General features: G+C 49.5%; 6 protein-coding genes across 6 annotated transcripts; 3 read left to right on the top strand and 3 right to left on the bottom strand.

Annotated features, from left to right (window-relative positions):
• Nucleotides 1-31: 31 nt before the first annotated feature.
• Nucleotides 32-3,333, bottom strand: P174DRAFT_437483 (uncharacterized protein). Its single transcript, XM_024826314.1, has one exon. The coding sequence runs from the start codon at nt 2,939-2,941 to the stop codon at nt 200-202; it is 2,742 nt and encodes a 913-aa protein (XP_024687638.1). The 5' UTR covers nt 2,942-3,333; the 3' UTR covers nt 32-199.
• Nucleotides 3,334-4,621: 1,288 nt separating this feature from the next.
• On the top strand, nt 4,622-5,619 carry P174DRAFT_36541 (uncharacterized protein). Its single transcript, XM_024822055.1, has 4 exons — nt 4,622-5,008; nt 5,072-5,161; nt 5,234-5,397; nt 5,456-5,619. Exons 1-4 carry the CDS (start codon nt 4,962-4,964, stop codon nt 5,569-5,571), a joined length of 417 nt encoding a protein of 138 aa, XP_024687637.1. The 5' UTR covers nt 4,622-4,961; the 3' UTR covers nt 5,572-5,619.
• Nucleotides 5,620-8,341: 2,722 nt separating this feature from the next.
• Nucleotides 8,342-9,052, top strand: P174DRAFT_447596 (uncharacterized protein; the record flags this gene model as incomplete). Its single annotated transcript, XM_024828681.1, has 1 exon — nt 8,342-9,052. One exon carries the CDS (start codon nt 8,342-8,344, stop codon nt 9,050-9,052), a length of 711 nt encoding a protein of 236 aa, XP_024687636.1.
• A 1,673-nt stretch (nt 9,053-10,725) lies between these two features.
• P174DRAFT_437479 (uncharacterized protein) lies at nt 10,726-14,871 on the top strand. The gene is made up of 9 exons (XM_024826313.1): nt 10,726-11,280; nt 11,487-11,498; nt 11,561-11,678; nt 11,740-11,839; nt 11,896-13,342; nt 13,390-13,486; nt 13,540-14,325; nt 14,388-14,479; nt 14,572-14,871. The coding sequence occupies exons 1-9, from the start codon at nt 11,157-11,159 to the stop codon at nt 14,748-14,750; spliced, it is 2,955 nt and encodes a 984-aa protein (XP_024687635.1). The 5' UTR covers nt 10,726-11,156; the 3' UTR covers nt 14,751-14,871.
• Nucleotides 14,872-15,203: 332 nt separating this feature from the next.
• Nucleotides 15,204-16,469, bottom strand: P174DRAFT_437477 (F1F0 ATP synthase subunit 5). The gene is made up of 4 exons (XM_024826312.1): nt 16,226-16,469; nt 15,724-16,038; nt 15,576-15,665; nt 15,204-15,517 (listed from the first exon to the last, which is right to left on the bottom strand). Exons 1-4 carry the CDS (start codon nt 16,388-16,390, stop codon nt 15,404-15,406), a joined length of 684 nt encoding a protein of 227 aa, XP_024687634.1. The 5' UTR covers nt 16,391-16,469; the 3' UTR covers nt 15,204-15,403.
• Nucleotides 16,470-16,840: 371 nt separating this feature from the next.
• On the bottom strand, nt 16,841-17,885 carry P174DRAFT_362295 (Mob1/phocein family protein; the record flags this gene model as incomplete). Its single annotated transcript, XM_024821848.1, has 4 exons — nt 16,841-17,082; nt 17,144-17,277; nt 17,340-17,433; nt 17,504-17,885. The coding sequence occupies 4 exons, from the start codon at nt 17,883-17,885 to the stop codon at nt 16,841-16,843; spliced, it is 852 nt and encodes a 283-aa protein (XP_024687633.1).
• Nucleotides 17,886-18,012: the final 127 nt, after the last annotated feature.

Genomic DNA, 18,012 nt, shown 5'->3' with positions numbered 1-18,012 from the left:
GAACATCTTAACAATAGTGCTTGGTGAAATCGTTCGTATTTCCCTTAGATTCATTTCATGATGCCTGTGGCTGGCTTGTAACAGCGCTCTGGCACAGATGTTCTACACATACAAGATGGCCTTCTGGAATTCGAAGGCAGATCCCTTCCCGCTAATCATACATTTCATCCAATAACTTTCAATCCATTCCAACAGCACGTCATGGCCCCTTGACTTCATCTGCGCTATCCGTGTTCAAATCGCTAGTGCTACCTCTTCGGAGGGATAAGATGCTCTTGCTCGCTAGTTCGTCAGCAGTGCGTTCCGCCGCCCGCCATCTCGTCACCGCTTGCTCGACATCTTCGAACATCTCCAAAGTGTCTTTGATGATTCCTCCTTCATCCGGCTCGGGGACTTGCGTGCTTTCTCGTGACCCACTATCACTGATCATTGGGAAGGCAGGTCCGAACCCACGTTGCGGAATGGGATTGAACATGACGGCGTTAGCGAACATGCGAATCAGTTCTTTCTCCAGCTGTGCCGAGTTGACGATTGCCTTGGGAGGAATCACGTCTTCAGTCTTTGGCAGCATTAGAACAGCGTTCTTGGACGTCGTGCCTGCATTGGGAGCCGGGGACTCTCCATCTGCAGCGGGCGTGCTGGCGGCTTCCGTAGCTGCAGCTACAGCTCTACTGCCTTGATGAATGGACGACTTGATGGATTTCAAATCTTGCGGTCGATATATGAGATCTCTATACCCAGGTGCATCTCGTTCAGCCAGCGGCTTCGCAAATATTGAGGCATGCTTATGCATGGTCACATCGTTCATGATAGGTGCCCCGGTTCTGGGAAAGTTACGAGGACACAACACGAACGATGCGGACTGTGTCGATTCCGGCCGGATAGGCTCAGTTGGTACTGGCTCTGGCTCTGGAGCGTCACTGATGCCGCGCTTGCGTTTCGGCCTCCCTCTCCCTGGACGTTCTTCGGTCTGAGGCAAAGCGGTAGCGCCTTTTCGGGCTCCACTGGCACGACCCTCCAATTCAGATGGCTCTGGGATATTAGCCGGTGTACCTGGCAACTCATGCTTGATCTTTCCAATAGGCCCGTTTCCGGCCTCGGCGACGGATTCCTCATCGCGAGATACTACGGACCTTCCCCGGCTTCTTGAGGAGGTTGTGCTTCGATCCCGTTTCTTCCCAGCAGCGGACCCTGTGGCTTTTTCTACTTTGGGTTTCAGCCGCCCTTTAGGTTCCACATCTTGCGGCAGGCTGGGTTCCTGGATTGCTCGCGCCCCCTTTTCTTCAACAGCTCGGCGTTTGTTTCGTCGACCTCCTGTTTCTTCTGGAAGTGGCTCAGAAAACTCAATTGGCGATGGGGCCCTTTCGCTAATAGGGCTGACATCCTCTGGCCGAGGCCGAATCGGTGATCTAGGCGACGGAGGAATGCTAAGGCGAGGTGTCTTCTTCCAAGGTGTAGAAGATCTCGTATCGATGGAGAGTTGAGGGCGATGGACGTTTTGCGCTTCCGAAAATAATCCTTGCGCTGCTCCGACAGGCGTCTGGTAACCCCGAGCATGGCCGTTGACAGCCGTTGATACGATCGGTGCTGAAGCAGGCCCTGGCGTAGAAGGTACAGGCGTTCGGGGAGTAGCTTGAAATGGCTTCTCAGGCTCGGGTCTCGGTGTGTGTTGGAGAGGGATGGCGGATGGTCTTCCCACCATAGCACGCTTATCTGTCTGTTGTTGCGGGTAGGTCAAGGGCGGTGGCTGCGGGGTCTGTGGTGGCTGATGTAAGGACCACTGCTGAATTATTGGCTGGGGTGTGGGAGGTTGAGGTGCTGAGACAGATGTGGCGGCTGAAGCACCCTTCTTGCCTGCAGGTCTGGCTGCTGGAGCTGGTGATGGAGCAGGAACAGGAGTAGGATGGTGAACGTCATGCTGAGCTTGCAAGGGCGCCGCGGTAAAAGTTGGCAAATTGCCCGGGCCCGGAGTTGGGGCAGCGGCGGGTTGCTGCGAATGTACAGCAGGCCCATTCTTCGCCTTTTGCGCCGAAGACACTGTTGGAGGCACGTTGGCTGGTGCTTGTTGAACTGCCGAGGGTGCCTGACCATCAACCGGTTGCGGTTGCTGCTGCACTCGGAGCTGTTCTTGATGCGGTTGAGCTGCCGGTTGAGTCGGTAGCACCTGGGGTTTTTGTATCGCTGCGGCCGCTGTCGACGGCGCGGTCGGTTGCGCTAGCTCTTCTTGCGGTGGAGAGGGTACAATATCCTTGCGCTGCGATTCCTGCTCTATTTGCTTGACCTTGGAATCCAACAGCGGCTGGACTGCAGGTTGGCTGGATTCCTGCCGAAGTTGCTGAGCGGGCCTCTCCTCCTTGACGTCCAAGCCCATGGGCTCCGGCGAAAAGTCTTGTTTTGCTTGTGGTCCTCGTACTGTAGATGCCTGTACAGACGTCGGCGCAGGTGCTGGCTGTGAGGGCTTCTGACGCTCCTCCTTCTGTAGCCTTTCAATTTCATCACTGATCTCTTTATATCTCCTCTCCTCGTTCCGAATCTCTCTAGTCGCGAGTTCCTTGTATCTGGCATATAGATGAGACACTAACTCGGGCAGAAAGCTGGCATGGCTTCTTCCCTTATCAACTAACACCTCCGGACGTGGACTCGCGATCTTACGTTTCAGCGGGTTAGTGGGTTGAGCGCCTTCGGGATGTACATCATTTTGTTCGGGAAGTGAGACGGCTCCGGCGCCATCTAGTCCTTCTCGCATCAAGGTCGTGTACAACTCCTCGAGGGCCTCCGGGCTGAGCCTGTCCGCATTGAATGCGACATTCTCGCGAACGAACGTATTGTTACGTAGGATATCGGAGATGGATGCGAAGTTGATAGGACGGGTGCCCAAGGTGGCGAGAGACTGGAAGAAGAGGAGAGATTCAAAAGGAGTGTAAGCCGACAGAGGAGGCATCCCCCATTGCCCGTTTAGTCGGCCACTGGGGGAGAAGGATTTAGAGATGGGGGCCACGGTGATGGACGATGTCGGCGGTTGGCCCGATGGACCCGGATCCTCGAATCAACCAAACCACAAGAGAACGCGACCACAATTGGTGCGGCTAGCGGTTTAGACCATTAGTGCAGAAAAACGCAGGGAGGAAAATCTTGAAAAGGAGAGGCAGTGTCCAGAACCCGACAAAAAGCGAGCCAGTAAAAATAGGGGGGGAAAATAATGCTTTGGGATTAGGGAAAAATTTAACTTGAAAGGTTGTATTTGATGAAAAGGACAAATTCTTGATGGATTGAGAATTATGGTGATGAACACGTTGCTGGGTGCAGAGGGATGAGCTACTGCTATGACAAGACTGCTCTCTGGTGGTCTCTCTGCTTCCTTCCAGAGAGGGAAAATTTGACAAAGGACCCCGACCGCCCAACAGAGGGGCTAGATCACGTGAGTTAAGTCCACTGATCGACATGCCCGAAACTATTATGTGGTATTCTGGTATGCAATGCTTTAATAATGTAATCACTTTACAGTACGACCTCCTGCACCTGATTCCAGGGGTCCATTCAGACGAAGCACCTTGGCGATGACACTACTTTTATCTTGCAGCATGACGACAAATCGCATGTCATTACTATATATTATCTATATCCATACCATGCGAGGTGTTGTAGGTCCAGCCATTGGCATTAATCAGCCATATTGATCCTAGAAGAATGAGAATCAACGATTAGAGTCACGCATTGGCATGCGATTGAGAATTCAAACTTTCAGTCTTCCCAGGCAGCCATTCAAAGGACCCAGAGGTGCTTTGACCACCGACCGGTGCATTATTACCGACGAGGAAAAAGAACAGGGGCTGGGATACCTATGGAGAACCTTGCCTCAATTACTACTGGAGAATTTGCCTGGGATATCATTGTATGACGTCTGCCACTGGGACTTTCATATGGCGGATGATAGAAATGCTGCGACTTTACATGACTATTACAAAGGTACATACCTTAAAATGACAGTACCCCACATCGTCAGGGGGCTTCTCTCAACTAGGCAACTCATAGAGGCAGCCCAGGTAGCAAGTTCAGAACCCCCTTTCTCGAAGCTCCTTGTCCAAACTGTTGGAAGCCGATAGTGGCATTGCAGTGCGCGCTTCCCAAGTTGGGTAAATGGCTGATAGAGTAACAACAGGGTTCTCGTCTCATTGAACCTGTGGCATCTCCAAACATGAGAAGGTCAGGAAGTATAAACAAAGGCAGAGTTCCTGCAGTGGCGGATGGTGGACACCAAAATGGAGCTTTTAATCTCCCCATAATTTTAGATTCGACGACCTTTTGTATGGAGAAATATCCAATTACTGCAGACACGAAAGAAAAGGAGACAGGAGAAATAACAGTAGACGACCTAACCAGATACTGTAGTGCAACAACTTACTAAGTACTACTGATCAACCTGTACTATCGGTTATTATTTTTCTCATCTTCTTGTTTGTTTCCAGTTCCCTCCCTTTCTCATCAATTCTGCTTTGGTCTTTGGTACTCCTGCTGCGACAGCCGAACACCTGCTTGTTGCGCCTTACAACTCTCCGACCGTGCACTGTCACGCTGATAGCCTCCTCGTCGCTGCTCTTCTGCTCGGTTCGCAGAGCGGTTCCTCCCCTTGTGGTCTATAGGAGTGGCAGCATATCCAGCAATCAGTCCCGTCCGTCCATCAAGCTTTATCATAGATTCTCAGCCGGTCCTGGTCTCATGCTACTATATTAATCTCGCTTTAGTTCTTATTTCTTTTAATTTTACCTTTTTGCCTTATAGACCGAGCACATTAATCCACCCCTTCCCCCTCCTGACGCACGCTCAAACACCCGTCTCCTTAACAGGGACAAAGACAACCAACCGATCTGACGGCGTCTATACTCCTTATCTTTCTCGACCAGATTGTACTTTCGTACCGCGTTCGATCTCAGATAATCGAATACGGTTGACAATAGGGCAAGATGTCGGATATGGAGCAGGAATGGAAACCAAAGGGTCGCCCACAGTCGTTCGTCTTCCCGTTTGCGCCCTCTCCGATATCAAAACGTTGGCGTTGACCAAGACATGGCAGGACCATGGCTCAGGCCTTTTCCTCAACGCTGGATAGCGTCTTCGCACTGGACTCGGATGTGGATCACCTGTCGCAGACTATAGATCAGAAGTAAGTTCTCGTTAGAGGCTTGTTCACTGTACGACGAGATAGTTGGGTTGACCAATGGTCCTGGTACCTCAGGAGATTTCAAATGATTATACAAACGAGAGAGCTGGAGGAACTGCAGGCCAAGATCCGCGAGACCGAGCGACGTCTGAAAGCTCGTCAATCACTCATCGTGGATGGAAGCGGCTCGAGAACCAGCGCAGGCGCACCGAAGGTGGAGAACGAATATCGGACAGCAGGTAAGGAAACTGAATCTGACAGTCTTTTATTGGTATGTGTATGAGTGCCGCTCACAAGGTCTCGTCCGAAACATAGAGTCCTCCGCTTCGACCGCGACATCTCCCACAGATTCAGCGGGGCAGTACTCCAGCAGTGACGAACAGCGAGAGCAAGACCGAAACCGCAACTCGTGATCGATGTTTGCGGCATCAAGACTGGTCTCGTCCAGTTTGTATGGGTAACGAATGCGGTTTCAGTGAAATGAATTTACTCTTTTCTTCACCACCTTTCAAGGGACATGGTTGAGAGCATCAAGTTTGCTGGTGTCTTCTCTCCCCATTCTTATCGTCTTCCAGCGACATGTATCCCGGACCACGGACGATGCCGGAACGTCTTTTGACCAGATTGTCATGAGCTTCTGAAGAGCATCGCAGCCACTGGCATACTTGGTCAAATCTATGCATGTATATGCCGTGCAGCAATCCCCCTCACCTGGAGACTTGTGTTCACTTTGTTGTGGCATACAATGTGTTTATCGTTTACTACCACTTAATCCTAATTTTCGTCATGCTGAGAAGACATCTTTCTTTGCAATCTTAACAGGTGTCGACTTCCAAAATGTCGTTTATTAAACAGACGAGGAGGAAGGAAGAGTGAGTGTCTCAGTTTGATCCTATTTTTAGGGGAATCCTGCATGAGCAGGCGAAGGGTCCGTTGCACTTTTAGATAGAGCATTTTCTCTATGGCGTTCGGTCAGTCTATCATTATTGTCCCAGTAGTTTATATCTGAACTGTTTTTTCTGCAATTCCCGTTCGATTGCCCGATACAGGTGCCGCCGCTTTTTATGAGGGCTGCACGTGAGAGCGCCCTGAGCGCTCCAGGCACTCATCAAACACTCACTGAGCACGCACCAACCATTCTGGCAGCTCCTGGATTCCTCACTGATCCTGTTGACATGCCGCCTGAGTAATCCAGATGTAATGCGGAGCAGCTCACCCATGTAGGAAATAATGCTTTTATGCTCTCTAAACTACATACATCCTAAAGCTAGGGAGATCTACGAGATCTAGCCTCACTTCCAGGAGGGCATCATAAAGGCCATAGGGCATAGTATCTTAGCCTGGACTTTATTCATCATAGTCTCATGACAGAATATAGGGGTAGGCTTAGATGGATCATAAGTAATTAAACCTAATTAAGGATTACGGAGTGTTTCCCTAGCCCCCCATGTTATGAACATATAAAATAATATTTTCCTAAGCTTGCCAATGGGGAAACTTCAACTTTCTAGATCCTCTGTTAATCATACTTCTACTTGCCCTGCCCCTATACTCTGTTGCCACTTTTATCTCTGTTTTAGTCTTCCAGTATGGCTGGCCTTTCCGATGCTAGAAAGGCTGACCGCAAAGAAGAGATAAGAGGACCGCTATTAACTTTGTAAGTAGTAAGGTTATAATCCTAATGCCTATCTAGAGAAGGATGCTTAGAGCTGTAGTAGAGCATCTCTAGGATGAAAGAGGTATACAGGAAATAGGTGCGCATATATAAGGAGTAAGTATCCATGTCTCTGATATTAGAACCACACAAGCTTAAATAATCTTGATAGGTTCCTAGTCAGGTAGAAGGGAATGCCTAAGGACTACATAGTTAGAAAGGAACATCCAGTCTCAACACTTAAGGAGCTCAAGCAACTATTTTAATAGTACATTATGTCTATGAAGGGAAGACTCAACCCCTAAGACAGCCAACCATGAAGACAGCCCTTATCCGAGCCCAGAAGCCCAGGGCCACGCAACAGAGGCATACATCATCAACAGCTTCTGCCGTAGACCAGAAAATGCATAATCCCTTACCAGGAATTGATCCACGGTGCTTAGTGGTTTGACTTGGTCAAGCTGCACTAACAAGGCGTAAGGCGAGGTCTTGCGCCGCGTATATGGGATCCGCTATGCTAAAACATCCGCAAAGGTAAGGAAGGAAAGGAGAGAAATGATTAATAAGGACAATAAATCATGAAACAGGTATTATTTCATGTTAAGTATATCTCTTAGAGTCCTGCCATTGGCTTGCCCTCTTCTGGCCTGGTTATAGACATATACAGATCATGAACAGAACTCCAGACAGCTGCCAGCAATAGAGTACAGACAATCCTTAGTTAGAAAACAGAATAAGCATGCACAAATGATAGACCATATAGGGCAGCCGCCCCTTGCCCTGTTTCACGTAAAGTGAAACCTAAAGTGAGATGTATTAGTTGACTATATATAGTCTTAAGGTAGCGTAAGCTTAATATAATAACTTTCTTCATATATATTTCTTATAGAGATACCTCCTTTCTCAAATACCACGGTTGTGCACTTTGTCATCTGTAGAATTCTTGGACGAGGAGTAAGCAGCAGTAGTCGTCTGGCTGGGTTGGGCAATAAGTCTGCGGATCATATTAGGAGAAAACAATCACTGCCTGCTACGGCGACAGTCAAAAATATAAAGTATCAACAGATCAAGCACGCCATATCCAGGTGAGCGTCATCGATTCTAAACGCCCACACACACAGCGTACCCAAGCCAGAGTGTCGAGCAATCAGATCCAACGCCCGGATTCCACAAGTAAAAGTTCGCCAGAGAGATGCCGTACTGGGCCGCGATGGCTTGGCACCCATCTCCAGAAACGACTGTGTGCCATTTTGTACAGTTAGCGGCAGCGCCGGGTTGGGTCGGCGCAGGAGGCGTAGCAACGGTTGACGAGGTTGTAGTAGGGTGCAGACCTCATTCTTTCATCTTATAAATATCACCATTCTTCCATCCAAAAAGCAAACAGGAAAGGAACCCCAGGAATTATGAATAGGCTTTGCTCTGTAACCAACAGAGCCACCTTAAGAACACCCAGATTGCGGTCTAGCACACTTTCAACTGTACATTGCTGCTCCTGCTACTTCGCAAAGCTCAGGTTCTCTACCCAGAGTATGGACTCTAAGTCCCGGCTAAGTGACATAGCATTACTGGATGACTATCTCTCGGATCCCGACCTGAAGCCGAATATTCCCTGGGGCTTTAATATCTACCGCAGTGACTACAGCAATGACAAGGCATGGCAGCGCATGCTGCACTTTATTGATGAAACTGTCCGCAACGGGCTGGAGGTCAACGACGCGATGGACCTGTATCCGCGGTACAAGCCAGTTCTAGTAGACAACAAGGAGACCTTAGAAGGAGCAACCTCACATGACATCCGCGATCATTTTATTGCTTGGGTAGCTGAGGAATTGCCCCAGGTAGTATCACAACCAAATGAGTTCTTCGCACGCGAAGAATTCAACTCGATCGGCCTTCGTCGAGAATGGACTTTGGGTACGCGATATAACTTTTGTCTTTTTGTGGATGATATTTGCATTGAGTCATTGGATGAGATGAGGTATCCTATGGTGAAGTTGCTCTGGGGACAATGGGGACCCCTGAAGCCCCATGAACGAAACTATGCTATACATCCAGAATATGAGGATGGTGAGACGGATGAGGATGATGAGGATGTTGGCTGGACGTACATGAGTGTGGATGACTATATGCGGTATTACAACCATCTGAATGAGTACGACTGGTGGTATAACTTCTACGCGCGGCCGCCCTACATGGTCGAGCAGTATGGGAAAATTCCAGGATCATGGAGGAAGGGCTAAACTATCAGTTCAAGCAATTGTCTTGTTCAGTTTAATATAAGCTATAGCTTCCTGGCAGTGCGGCCTGATGAATGTGACATGTCCTGTATTCCCCCTTGCTATCCATGCGATGCGGGCTGCCTGTTCTTCGACTTCCTGAACCAAGATATCAGCGCTCGTCTGAACCTCTCTTCAAGCTGCTGGGGCAATCTTTCCATGGTTTCTCCGTCTAGATATAGCGTCAAGTTCGTGCTGTTAAGTTCACCCCAGAGTCCATGGTCTGCACTTCTCTGTGCAGCCTGGTCAACAATTCATCGCAATCGCCCGCTCTAAGATCACTCTTAAATTAAAGTCTGGGGGTATGACTCTATCTGCCAGATAATTAAAAGAAAGGATGCATTATGGTGACCTTTATTACTTGGGAGTGTAGGCAGGATGAATACTTTTTTGTTAGTGAAAGTTGAAGTCTCCCCATGACATGGTGTAGTGTTTATCTTTTTCTGCTATACAACATTATAGCATAATGAAATTATGCATTTATTGATCATTTGCGCTATTCATTAGAATTATAGGCAAATAAGAATTATAGACCATTGTACATCATTAGGACAAAGTGAAAACTATGCTCTCAGAAAAAAGGGAAAGTACATGGATATAGCTAGGCTTGGCTTGACAACTTTTATTTAGCAGTCATGTGAAATCAATTTTGCTCCATATGTGATCAGGGGGTTATCCGGAGGACTTGGGGAGTGCTCAGGGAACAATCAGGGCACGCACTCTCCCACTCCGGTCACAATCCACCTCGCTCAGTGAGCAAAAAGCAGCAGCACTTCGGACTGAATCCAGAAATGGGAAGTTCACACATTTCCGCAGAAAAACAGTTCAGTAGCATATAATTATTCTTTCTTTTCCGGCTTGACCTGAAGAAAATCTACTGTAGCCTCCCAAGGTTCTGCTTGACTTGAGAGCGAACAGCAGATAATCTCAAACACAGGCATATAATCTATATGAGATCCGTCTGCTTATCACAAATTTGGGATCTACGAACTCCGTACATCTAACTCGTTCCTTTCTCGTACCTGTCGCTTGCCACCTAGCATTTCCACTCGCAGCAACGAAAAGTGGTAGAGGTACGCCACTTCCTTGATTCTTTCCCTTGCAGCCAAACTGATGTTTTCTGAATAGAAGGCTGCTGGGAGAGCTTTGCACCGTTTAGCATGATATAATGCGCTTGTCAAACATTATTCAGTCGCGAAAAAAAAAAAATTTCCCAAGTCAGGGGCTGTATTCTGTAGTTATATATAGCCATGGATGCGATACAGCGAACCCGACGTTAGGCTATTGCAATTTCTATGCCAATCAAACTTTCTAGCTGCAGGGGATTCTGATACTGGTATCCTGTTAGAATTAGAGGTTAGAGGTAACTTGCTTGCTGCAATTGGAATATACCCAGGAATTGGTCGTTATGCAGTGGAAATGCTTGCGAACCTGAGAGGATGTACCTAGATGCATCTGACCTCCAATACTATCAACGAAGCCAATTCGAGTAGATGCATCATGACGGAGATGAATATTTAGTCATATCTACTTCTAATCATTAACAATTTTGCACTACTACTATATCTAGCTATTGCTGCATACATTTTCCTAATCTGCTTGACCGTCGATGATGTCAGATCTGGCCCTTACATGTACCCCTCTGGATGCTCCACCTTCACAGCTAACAAACCTTGGAAACCCCCAGCAATCCAGAAAGATGCACCGAGCGACGAGTCCAGACTACTCTCGCTATCAATTTCCGATAAGCCGCTGCGGTCATCGGACAAATCAGGTTCTCTCGGTCCCTCAGTTATTGTCAATCTGTCTTGCTGAGCTGTACATGCAGTGCAGCTCAGAAAAAAGAGCTAACGTCTTTCCGCATCCTATGTGAACTACACCCAAGGTCAAGGAACAGAGCTTGCCCTGTCGGCTAGTTCTTGGTAGTAGTAGTATTATTATTATTATCTGGCGTGCCCGCACACTTTCTTCACCCTTCTTTCTCTTCTGCTCTTCTATCTCCATTCCTTACGTTGTCCCTTCTCCCTCCTAGATTCTCCGGAGTATCCGATCTCCGGTTTATCTAACCATGGTTGTGATTGACAAGCAAGAGTACCTCACTCAAGAGGAACAGCGTCTCAAGGAGGACCGTGAAAGGACCAGATACTGGAAGAAATGGGGTCCTTATGTCGCAGAGAGACAATGGGCAACAGGTGAGTTCTCATTCTATTCATGAGTCGCTTTTGGCGGCATCACTGGTAATTCGGAGCTTGTCCGCTGATAATCTCATCCCCGGCCGTCTGCAGTCCGAGAGGATTATTCGTAAGTGCTTCTCCTCCTTCAAAGTCTTGGACATTATGATTATTGTGTCCAATGCAATGCTTTAACAATTGCTGACGAATTATCAGTGAAAATGGAGACGCGTGGAGTTGTAAGTCCAGCTTATCCACATGTGAATTGCGCGGGGCTGATCGACGTATCTGTTACGGTTAGATTTCTCCCACGATCACTCCCGGTCAAGAACATATCGGTGGGGCGAGGATGGAATTGCTGGTGTCTCGGATACCCATGGCTTAGAAAATATCGCTTTTGCCTTTTGGAATGAGAAAGAGTATGGTCACGCTCTCTGGATATGCGATCTGATCGGAGTTCTGACATTGACTGTTGAACAGCGACTTCTTGAAAGAGCGCCTGTTTGGATTGTCGAATCCACAGGGAAATCATGGTGAGAGCATCAAGGAAGCTCACTTTCACCTGGATAATACCCCAACCGTAAGGGACTCCTGTCGACTGCTTAACTATGCGTTGCATTGACATGCGTGTTCTAGCACTCGTACATGAAATACCTCTACAAGTACCCTCAGAAGAAATTCCCCTACCAGGATTTGATCGATGAAAATGCGCGGCGTTCAAGACAGGACCGTGAATACCAGCTTCTCGACACCGGCGCATTCGAGAATAACCGCTACTGGGATATCTTCATTGAGACCGCCAAGGAGGGAGACGATGAGGAGGAGCTCATGTTCCGTGTCATTGCCTACAACAGAGGCCCGGAACCCGCTCCATTGCACATAGTCCCACATGTGTGGTTCCGAAACACCTGGTCTTGGGGGTATGAGAATGAGAAGGAGAAACCCTCAATTGAGAAAGTGTCGCCTCTTACAGCAAAATCTTCTCACAAGAAGCTGGGAGAGCGATACGTACGATTCTCGCCCTCTCCAGCTGTCGGCGATAGTCAGGAGGACGTCATGCCTCGTATGCTCTTCACTGAGAACGAGACGAACAACGAGCTTCTGTGGGGCACTAAGAACGACCAGCCCTACATTAAGGATGCCTTCCATCGCCATATCGTCAACGAAGAGAAGGATGCTGTTAACCCCGCCAACAAGGGAACGAAGTTCGCCGCTTGGTATGCCTTTGACGAGGGAGACGGTATCCCTCCAGGCGAGTGCGCAGTCGTCCGCTTTAGGTTCTCTCGCAAGAACGAGCAATTCATCGACGAGGAAGTGCTGGATGATGCAATCGAGCAGCGAAGGGCAGAAGCTGACGACTTCTACTACCGAATCAGCCCTCTCCCGATGAGCGACGATCTGCGTAATATCCAAAGACAGGCATTTGCCGGCATGATGTGGACGAAACAATTCTACCACTTCATTTGGGACCAGTGGGCGAATGGAGATCCTGGAATGATACCACCGCCCCCGGGAAGGAAGCATGTGCGCAATCAGCAATGGAAGCATCTATACATTGATGACATTTTGTCTATGCCGGACTCTTGGGAATATCCGTTCTTCGCTGCTTGGGATACAGCTTTCCACTGCATTCCGCTGGCCATGATCGATCCAGATTTCGCGAAGAAGCAGCTGGACCTTCTTACTCGCGAATGGTACATGCACCCGAATGGCCAGCTTGCGGCTTATGAATGGAACTTTGGGGACGTGAACCCTCCTGTCCATGCATGGGCCGTCTTCAGAACGTTCAAGATTGAACGGAAGATGTACGGCCGGCAGGACCTGGACTTCCTGGAGCGCGTCTTTCAGAAGCTGTTGCTGAACTTTACCTGGTGGGTCAACCGCAAGGACTCAGAAGGTAAAAATGTTTTCGAGGGCGGTTTCCTTGGTCTGGATAACATTGGACTGTTCAACCGTTCTGAGCCTCTTCCGACTGGAGGTGTCTTGGAACAGGCGGACAGTACCGGCTGGATGGCATTCTATTGTCTATGCATGCTCAATATAGCTCTTGAATTGGCTAAGCATCGCCGAACCTACGAAGACAGTGAGTCAACGTCCTACTAGATCGCGGACTTCACTAACTGAAGCTAGTTGCGTCCAAATTCTTTGAGCACTTCCTTCTCATTAGTGACGCTATGACTTTCAAGTCAGGAGGCAAGGAATCCTCTCTGTGGAACGAAGAAGACGGGTATGTGTAATGCAATAGCCACGAGTGGTGGGATAGCAGCTGATCCTTCACAGCTTTTACTACGACGCGATTTCTTACGGCGAGCCATGGACACAACAGCTTCCCGTGAGGTCGCTGGTTGGCTTGATTCCTCTGTATGCGGTTCTGACGCTCGAACCTGAATTGATTAACCAGTTCCCTTCATTCAAGAGGAGAATGGAGTGGTTCATTGAAAACAGGCAGGATGTTGCGGAAAGAAACATCGCCAGCATGAAACGGCGCGGAAAGGACGACCGACTCCTTCTGTCGCTCGTGAGTAAGGATCGTCTGGAGAAGATTCTCAAGAGGATGTTGGACGAAACCGAGTTCTTGTCCGAGCACGGTGTCCGGTCTATGTCCAAGTACCATGAGAAGCACCCGTATTCCATGGACGTCAATGGCCAGACTTTCAGAGTCGGTTACGTACCTGGTGATTCCGACAGTGGATTATTCGGAGGAAACAGCAACTGGCGCGGACCCGTCTGGCTGTGTGTCAACTTCTTGCTTGTTGAGTCCCTTCTCCGGTTCTACATGTTTTATGGGGATTCTTTCCAGGTGGAATGTCCCACTGGCTCCGGAGACTACATGCATCTAGGCCACGTTGCTGAGGAGATTCAGCATCGTCTGCAGCACCTCTTCGCTCGCAATGACCAAGGCCGCCGAGCTGTCAACGATGGCTCAGACCTCCTCGATTACGATAAGCACTGGAAGGACTACATGTGGTTCCACGAGTTCTTCGACGGTGACACCGGACGTGGACTGGGGGCGTCCCACCAATGCGGATGGACAGGTCTCATCGCCAAGGTCATCCATGATACCGGGTAAGTTTATCTTCGGGAGCCTGACATGACACTCCATCACCAGATCTCTAACTTCTCTGCAGAATCAACTGCCGCCTCCCACACACACCTCGCTCCCCCTTCGCCGCCGCATCGCACTACTTCGACGACATCTTCACCCGCTCAGGCCGGCCCCGTTCCAGCCGCAAGCCCAGCTTCCGGCGCTCCTCGACCACCCGCTCCATCGGCAACCGCAGCGACTTCGAATCAACCTTCGCTGGCACCGAGACCCCGCCGCGGACATCCTGTCCGAAGACGAGCACGAAGGCGGAGTCCGCAACGGAGTGGACGAGCACGTCTCCAATTACGTCGCGAGCCAGTTGCAGCGCGTGAGGAGCTCCGCGTCGATCGGGGCTTATGAGGATGAGTTCGAGGCGCAGGCTGACCGCACGCCGAACGGTCATTAGATTTCCTAACTGTGATACATCTTTGTAAGAAGTGAATTCGGGTGAAATCGAAGTGCTTGCGCATGTTGACGCTGCATCATGTCATTATACTAGTTGGTTTAACGAGGTAGACTTGCATTGCATATTGTTTTTGATTGAGCTGACATACTTGTAAGCCTAAGCCAAGCAGGGTATATTTCGGTGCGCCTAGACAGAGACTGTTCAACTCTGTTATCATCATATCTATATCCTTAATCCTGTATTTGTTTCTCGTTAGTGAATTGCTGCTTTTCGGCAATCAAACTGCCCGCTTATATACTAGGATATGGATACCGGGCTGGTTTGATCCGTGCCATGTTCCTTTGACTGCCAGAAATCTCGCGACTACATATCAACCATGTGAGATTAGACATCTACCAAGACACGAGGCATAGCATAGATATCTACATAAGTCTCACTTCCTCATCCACATCACCCCTTCCCCTCATGCTCTCACTAGAAAAATATATTAAAGAAGAAATGCAGATATCAAGTGAAAACGAACTCTCATCCTGTCCATTCATTGCTTTCCAGAACTCGAGAATTGTCTCTTGGAAGCGGCGCGGATGACGCACGACTATGGGACTGTACGATACATGTCAAAGGGAAAATCAGATTCTAGCCTATTTTATAATCTACAGAACATCGGTAAGGGCCTTGTTGAGCTTGGCGATCTTGGACGAGACGCTGAGGTCGATGGTGCGGTCGCCGATCTCCAGGACGAGGCCGCCGACGATGTCGGGGTTGACCTGTTACACAGTCATTAGCTGCATGTTAACAAGTGACGGGGGAGGACTATAGGCGTACCTTAGTAACGATCTTGAGCTTCTTGCCCTGGCTGAGCTCGTGCTTGGAAACGGCCTTCTCAAGGCGGTTGATGGTCTTGTTGTCGAGTTCCTGGGAAGACTAGTGTGAGCGAAAAGTCCGATGGGTCATAGCAATAGCCAAAACGCACCTGGGCACTGGTGATGGTAACCTCCATCTCACCACGGTGAGCACCCATCAGGGTCTCGAACTTCTCGCAGATGTGCTCAAGGAGACCGAGGCGGTTGTTCACAGCCAGAGTCTGCAGGAAGTTCTTGATGATGTCGCCCTTGTCGTTACCGGCGATCTTCTGGAGCTCCTGGATGATCTGCTGCTTGTCGCTGGCGGTGAGGGTGGGGGCAGCGATGAGGTTGGTCAGCTTGCGGTCGGCCTTGAAGGTCTGAGCGAGGCTGGAGAGAGCCTTGGAGGTCTGGTCGAGAGCGGAGGTCTTGGCAGAGGCAGTGTACTATTCATTGTAGCTGTTAGTCCATAATTCAATGCCCTTTTAGTGATTCCTGGATGAATGATATGGATTTTGACGGGATTTGCAGGCGGAGAGGGGGGTGTCGGGTCAACGGAGCGGAAAAAAACGCAGACTGCGACCCAATCCGCAGAGCATCGAAGGAGAATCCAGAGAGAAATGCGAGTCGTACCAAAGCAGTGGCATAGGTTCCATCAACGCCGAAGAGAGCCACGGGGGGCTTGACGTTCTGAGCCGGGGTAGCATAAGTCCTCAAACCGTTGAGAGCGGCAGTGCGAGGGACGGAGAACTGCTGGGTGGCACGCAGGCCAAGACGGGCGACACGAGCGGTGTTCATCGTGGCGGTGATATGAGAAGACCTCGGGGGGAGGGAGAATGGAAGGATATAGGACGTGGGAACGTCGTTTAGAGGGGTGCAATGGCCGTTGGTCTGCTGCCGGAGAGTCTCTCGCGAAGTTGAAGCGACGTCCAACTTCTCCCGGTTCCGGTCACGTGAGATTCCGCACACGCCGAGAATTTCGGGTTCTCTTAGTGAAGGCCATCTCTCCTACAGCAGACAAGTGCAAAGAACATGCTTACAGAATTGGTTTACTTGAATACTAATGCATACTCTTACATTGAAGGATCTCTCTTACTAAAAAGATGTATCAAGGACAGAATTGTCTCTGCCACTCTGGGAATGGATCTGAAAATGCAAACACCCTAACGCCATTATTTCCTCGACTTGCCTCCGACCGAGGAGTATCCCGACCCAGTCATCAATCATGAATCGCATGCAGAGCAGAAATCAGTCACTCCGCAACATGCTGTCGACAAGATCTCCAAGAGGACCCCAGTAATCCTTGCCGGTCGCCAGCCGATGTTCATCAACGAATAGAACATAGTGTTTGAAACTGGTATTGAGATGGGGCTCGAGTCCCAAGTGCACAACCACAGGGTAGTGGTGGCAGTAGATGTGTGCATACACTCGATAAAGTCGCTTGAAGATCTGGCGAATCAAGCTTGAGAATGCTTTGGGGAAGGGGACTCCTGTCATACTCGTCAGCCTGCGCCATCCTTGTCATTGAAAGAGACAAAAGTGGTGTCATACCAAGCCTGCTTGGGAACATCTGTTCGTTGTCGATATTACTCTGCACCCAGCTCATCAGATGTTCGATGTACTCTGGTGCGGACATCTTAGTGGGTCGTTTGAAATTCTCCGAGTCTTGCCAGAGATACTCGAACCTGTCGCATCAACCTTGGTCAGCCGCATGTCTTCGGTTTATTGCCGAAGTAAGAGGACCTACTCATCGGTGGCCTTCATCTCCGGACATGACTGCGGGGAGCAGAACTCTGTGATAGCGCCGTAGAGAAGATTGATCTGGTTGTAAAAGTCGACCACTAATGCAAATTCCACCTAATTAGCTATCCCCAAGTCACTCGGGGATTGCAATCCCTCCAGTAGACTCACCGTTGACTGCAAGCCACTCATTCAGATCCTCGCCCTCAGGCAGCTTTACAGCCTTCCTCAAACTCCCGCTCCCCAAAGTCGCCTCTGCAAACTGCCTCAACTGATAACTGCTCGTACCCTTGGCAGCCGACCGGGGCTTAAACGGCGCCCTGGTTCGCGCATTGCTGGGAGGCGTCAGTCCACACAGATTCTGTTTGAGCGCGCGAACAGCAGGAGACAGGTAAGAAGGTGGCTCCGAAAGCGGGCCACGGAAAGTATGGATGGTGCTGCATGAGATTGACGGGGTGAGGGCGGAGAGTTGGTGTGAAGGCGGGGCAGACGGAGAAGTAGATGAGGAAGAAGTAGAAGCAGAGGGAGTAAAGGGTCTAAAGGGCACGAACATGGTGGTGATAAGTGAAGCCATCCTGCCTCTGCTCTGAGACCTCAAAACACCTCCTTGGAGGTATTCACTATAAGAGAATAACGGCGTTTCTTTTGATTTTTCCCGTTTCGGAGGTATGGGCTGTAAG

The sequence above is a fragment of the Aspergillus novofumigatus genome (genome assembly GCF_002847465.1).
Source record: "Aspergillus novofumigatus IBT 16806 chromosome Unknown P174scaffold_1, whole genome shotgun sequence".
Taxonomy (NCBI): domain Eukaryota; kingdom Fungi; phylum Ascomycota; class Eurotiomycetes; order Eurotiales; family Aspergillaceae; genus Aspergillus; species Aspergillus novofumigatus.
The sequence above is the reverse complement of the archived record's forward strand: the minus strand, read 5'-3'. Positions and strand labels throughout refer to the sequence as shown.

What these genes read in the sequence shown, in the direction of transcription:
- P174DRAFT_437483 (XM_024826314.1), bottom strand. Translation starts at nt 2,941, where the DNA reads ATGCCTCCTCTGTCGGCTTACACTCCTTTTGAATCTCTCCTCTTCTTC.
- P174DRAFT_36541 (XM_024822055.1), top strand. Translation starts at nt 4,962, where the DNA reads ATGTCGGATATGGAGCAGGAATGGAAACCAAAGGGTCGCCCACAGTC. An exon ending in TCGCAGACTATAGATCAGAA is followed by an intron (nt 5,162 to 5,233) that starts GTAAGTTCTCGT and finishes CTGGTACCTCAG; the next exon opens with GAGATTTCAAATGATTATAC. An exon ending in GAACGAATATCGGACAGCAG is followed by an intron (nt 5,398 to 5,455) that starts GTAAGGAAACTG and finishes GCCGCTCACAAG; the next exon opens with GTCTCGTCCGAAACATAGAG.
- P174DRAFT_437479 (XM_024826313.1), top strand. Translation starts at nt 11,157, where the DNA reads ATGGTTGTGATTGACAAGCAAGAGTACCTCACTCAAGAGGAACAGCGT. An exon ending in ACCTGGATAATACCCCAACC is followed by an intron (nt 11,840 to 11,895) that starts GTAAGGGACTCC and finishes TGCGTGTTCTAG; the next exon opens with CACTCGTACATGAAATACCT. An exon ending in CTGTGGAACGAAGAAGACGG is followed by an intron (nt 13,487 to 13,539) that starts GTATGTGTAATG and finishes GATCCTTCACAG; the next exon opens with CTTTTACTACGACGCGATTT.
- P174DRAFT_437477 (XM_024826312.1), bottom strand. Translation starts at nt 16,390, where the DNA reads ATGAACACCGCTCGTGTCGCCCGTCTTGGCCTGCGTGCCACCCAGCAG. An exon ending in GAACCTATGCCACTGCTTTG is followed by an intron (nt 16,039 to 16,225) that starts GTACGACTCGCA and finishes TACAATGAATAG; the next exon opens with TACACTGCCTCTGCCAAGAC. An exon ending in AGCTCAAGATCGTTACTAAG is followed by an intron (nt 15,518 to 15,575) that starts GTACGCCTATAG and finishes ACTGTGTAACAG; the next exon opens with GTCAACCCCGACATCGTCGG.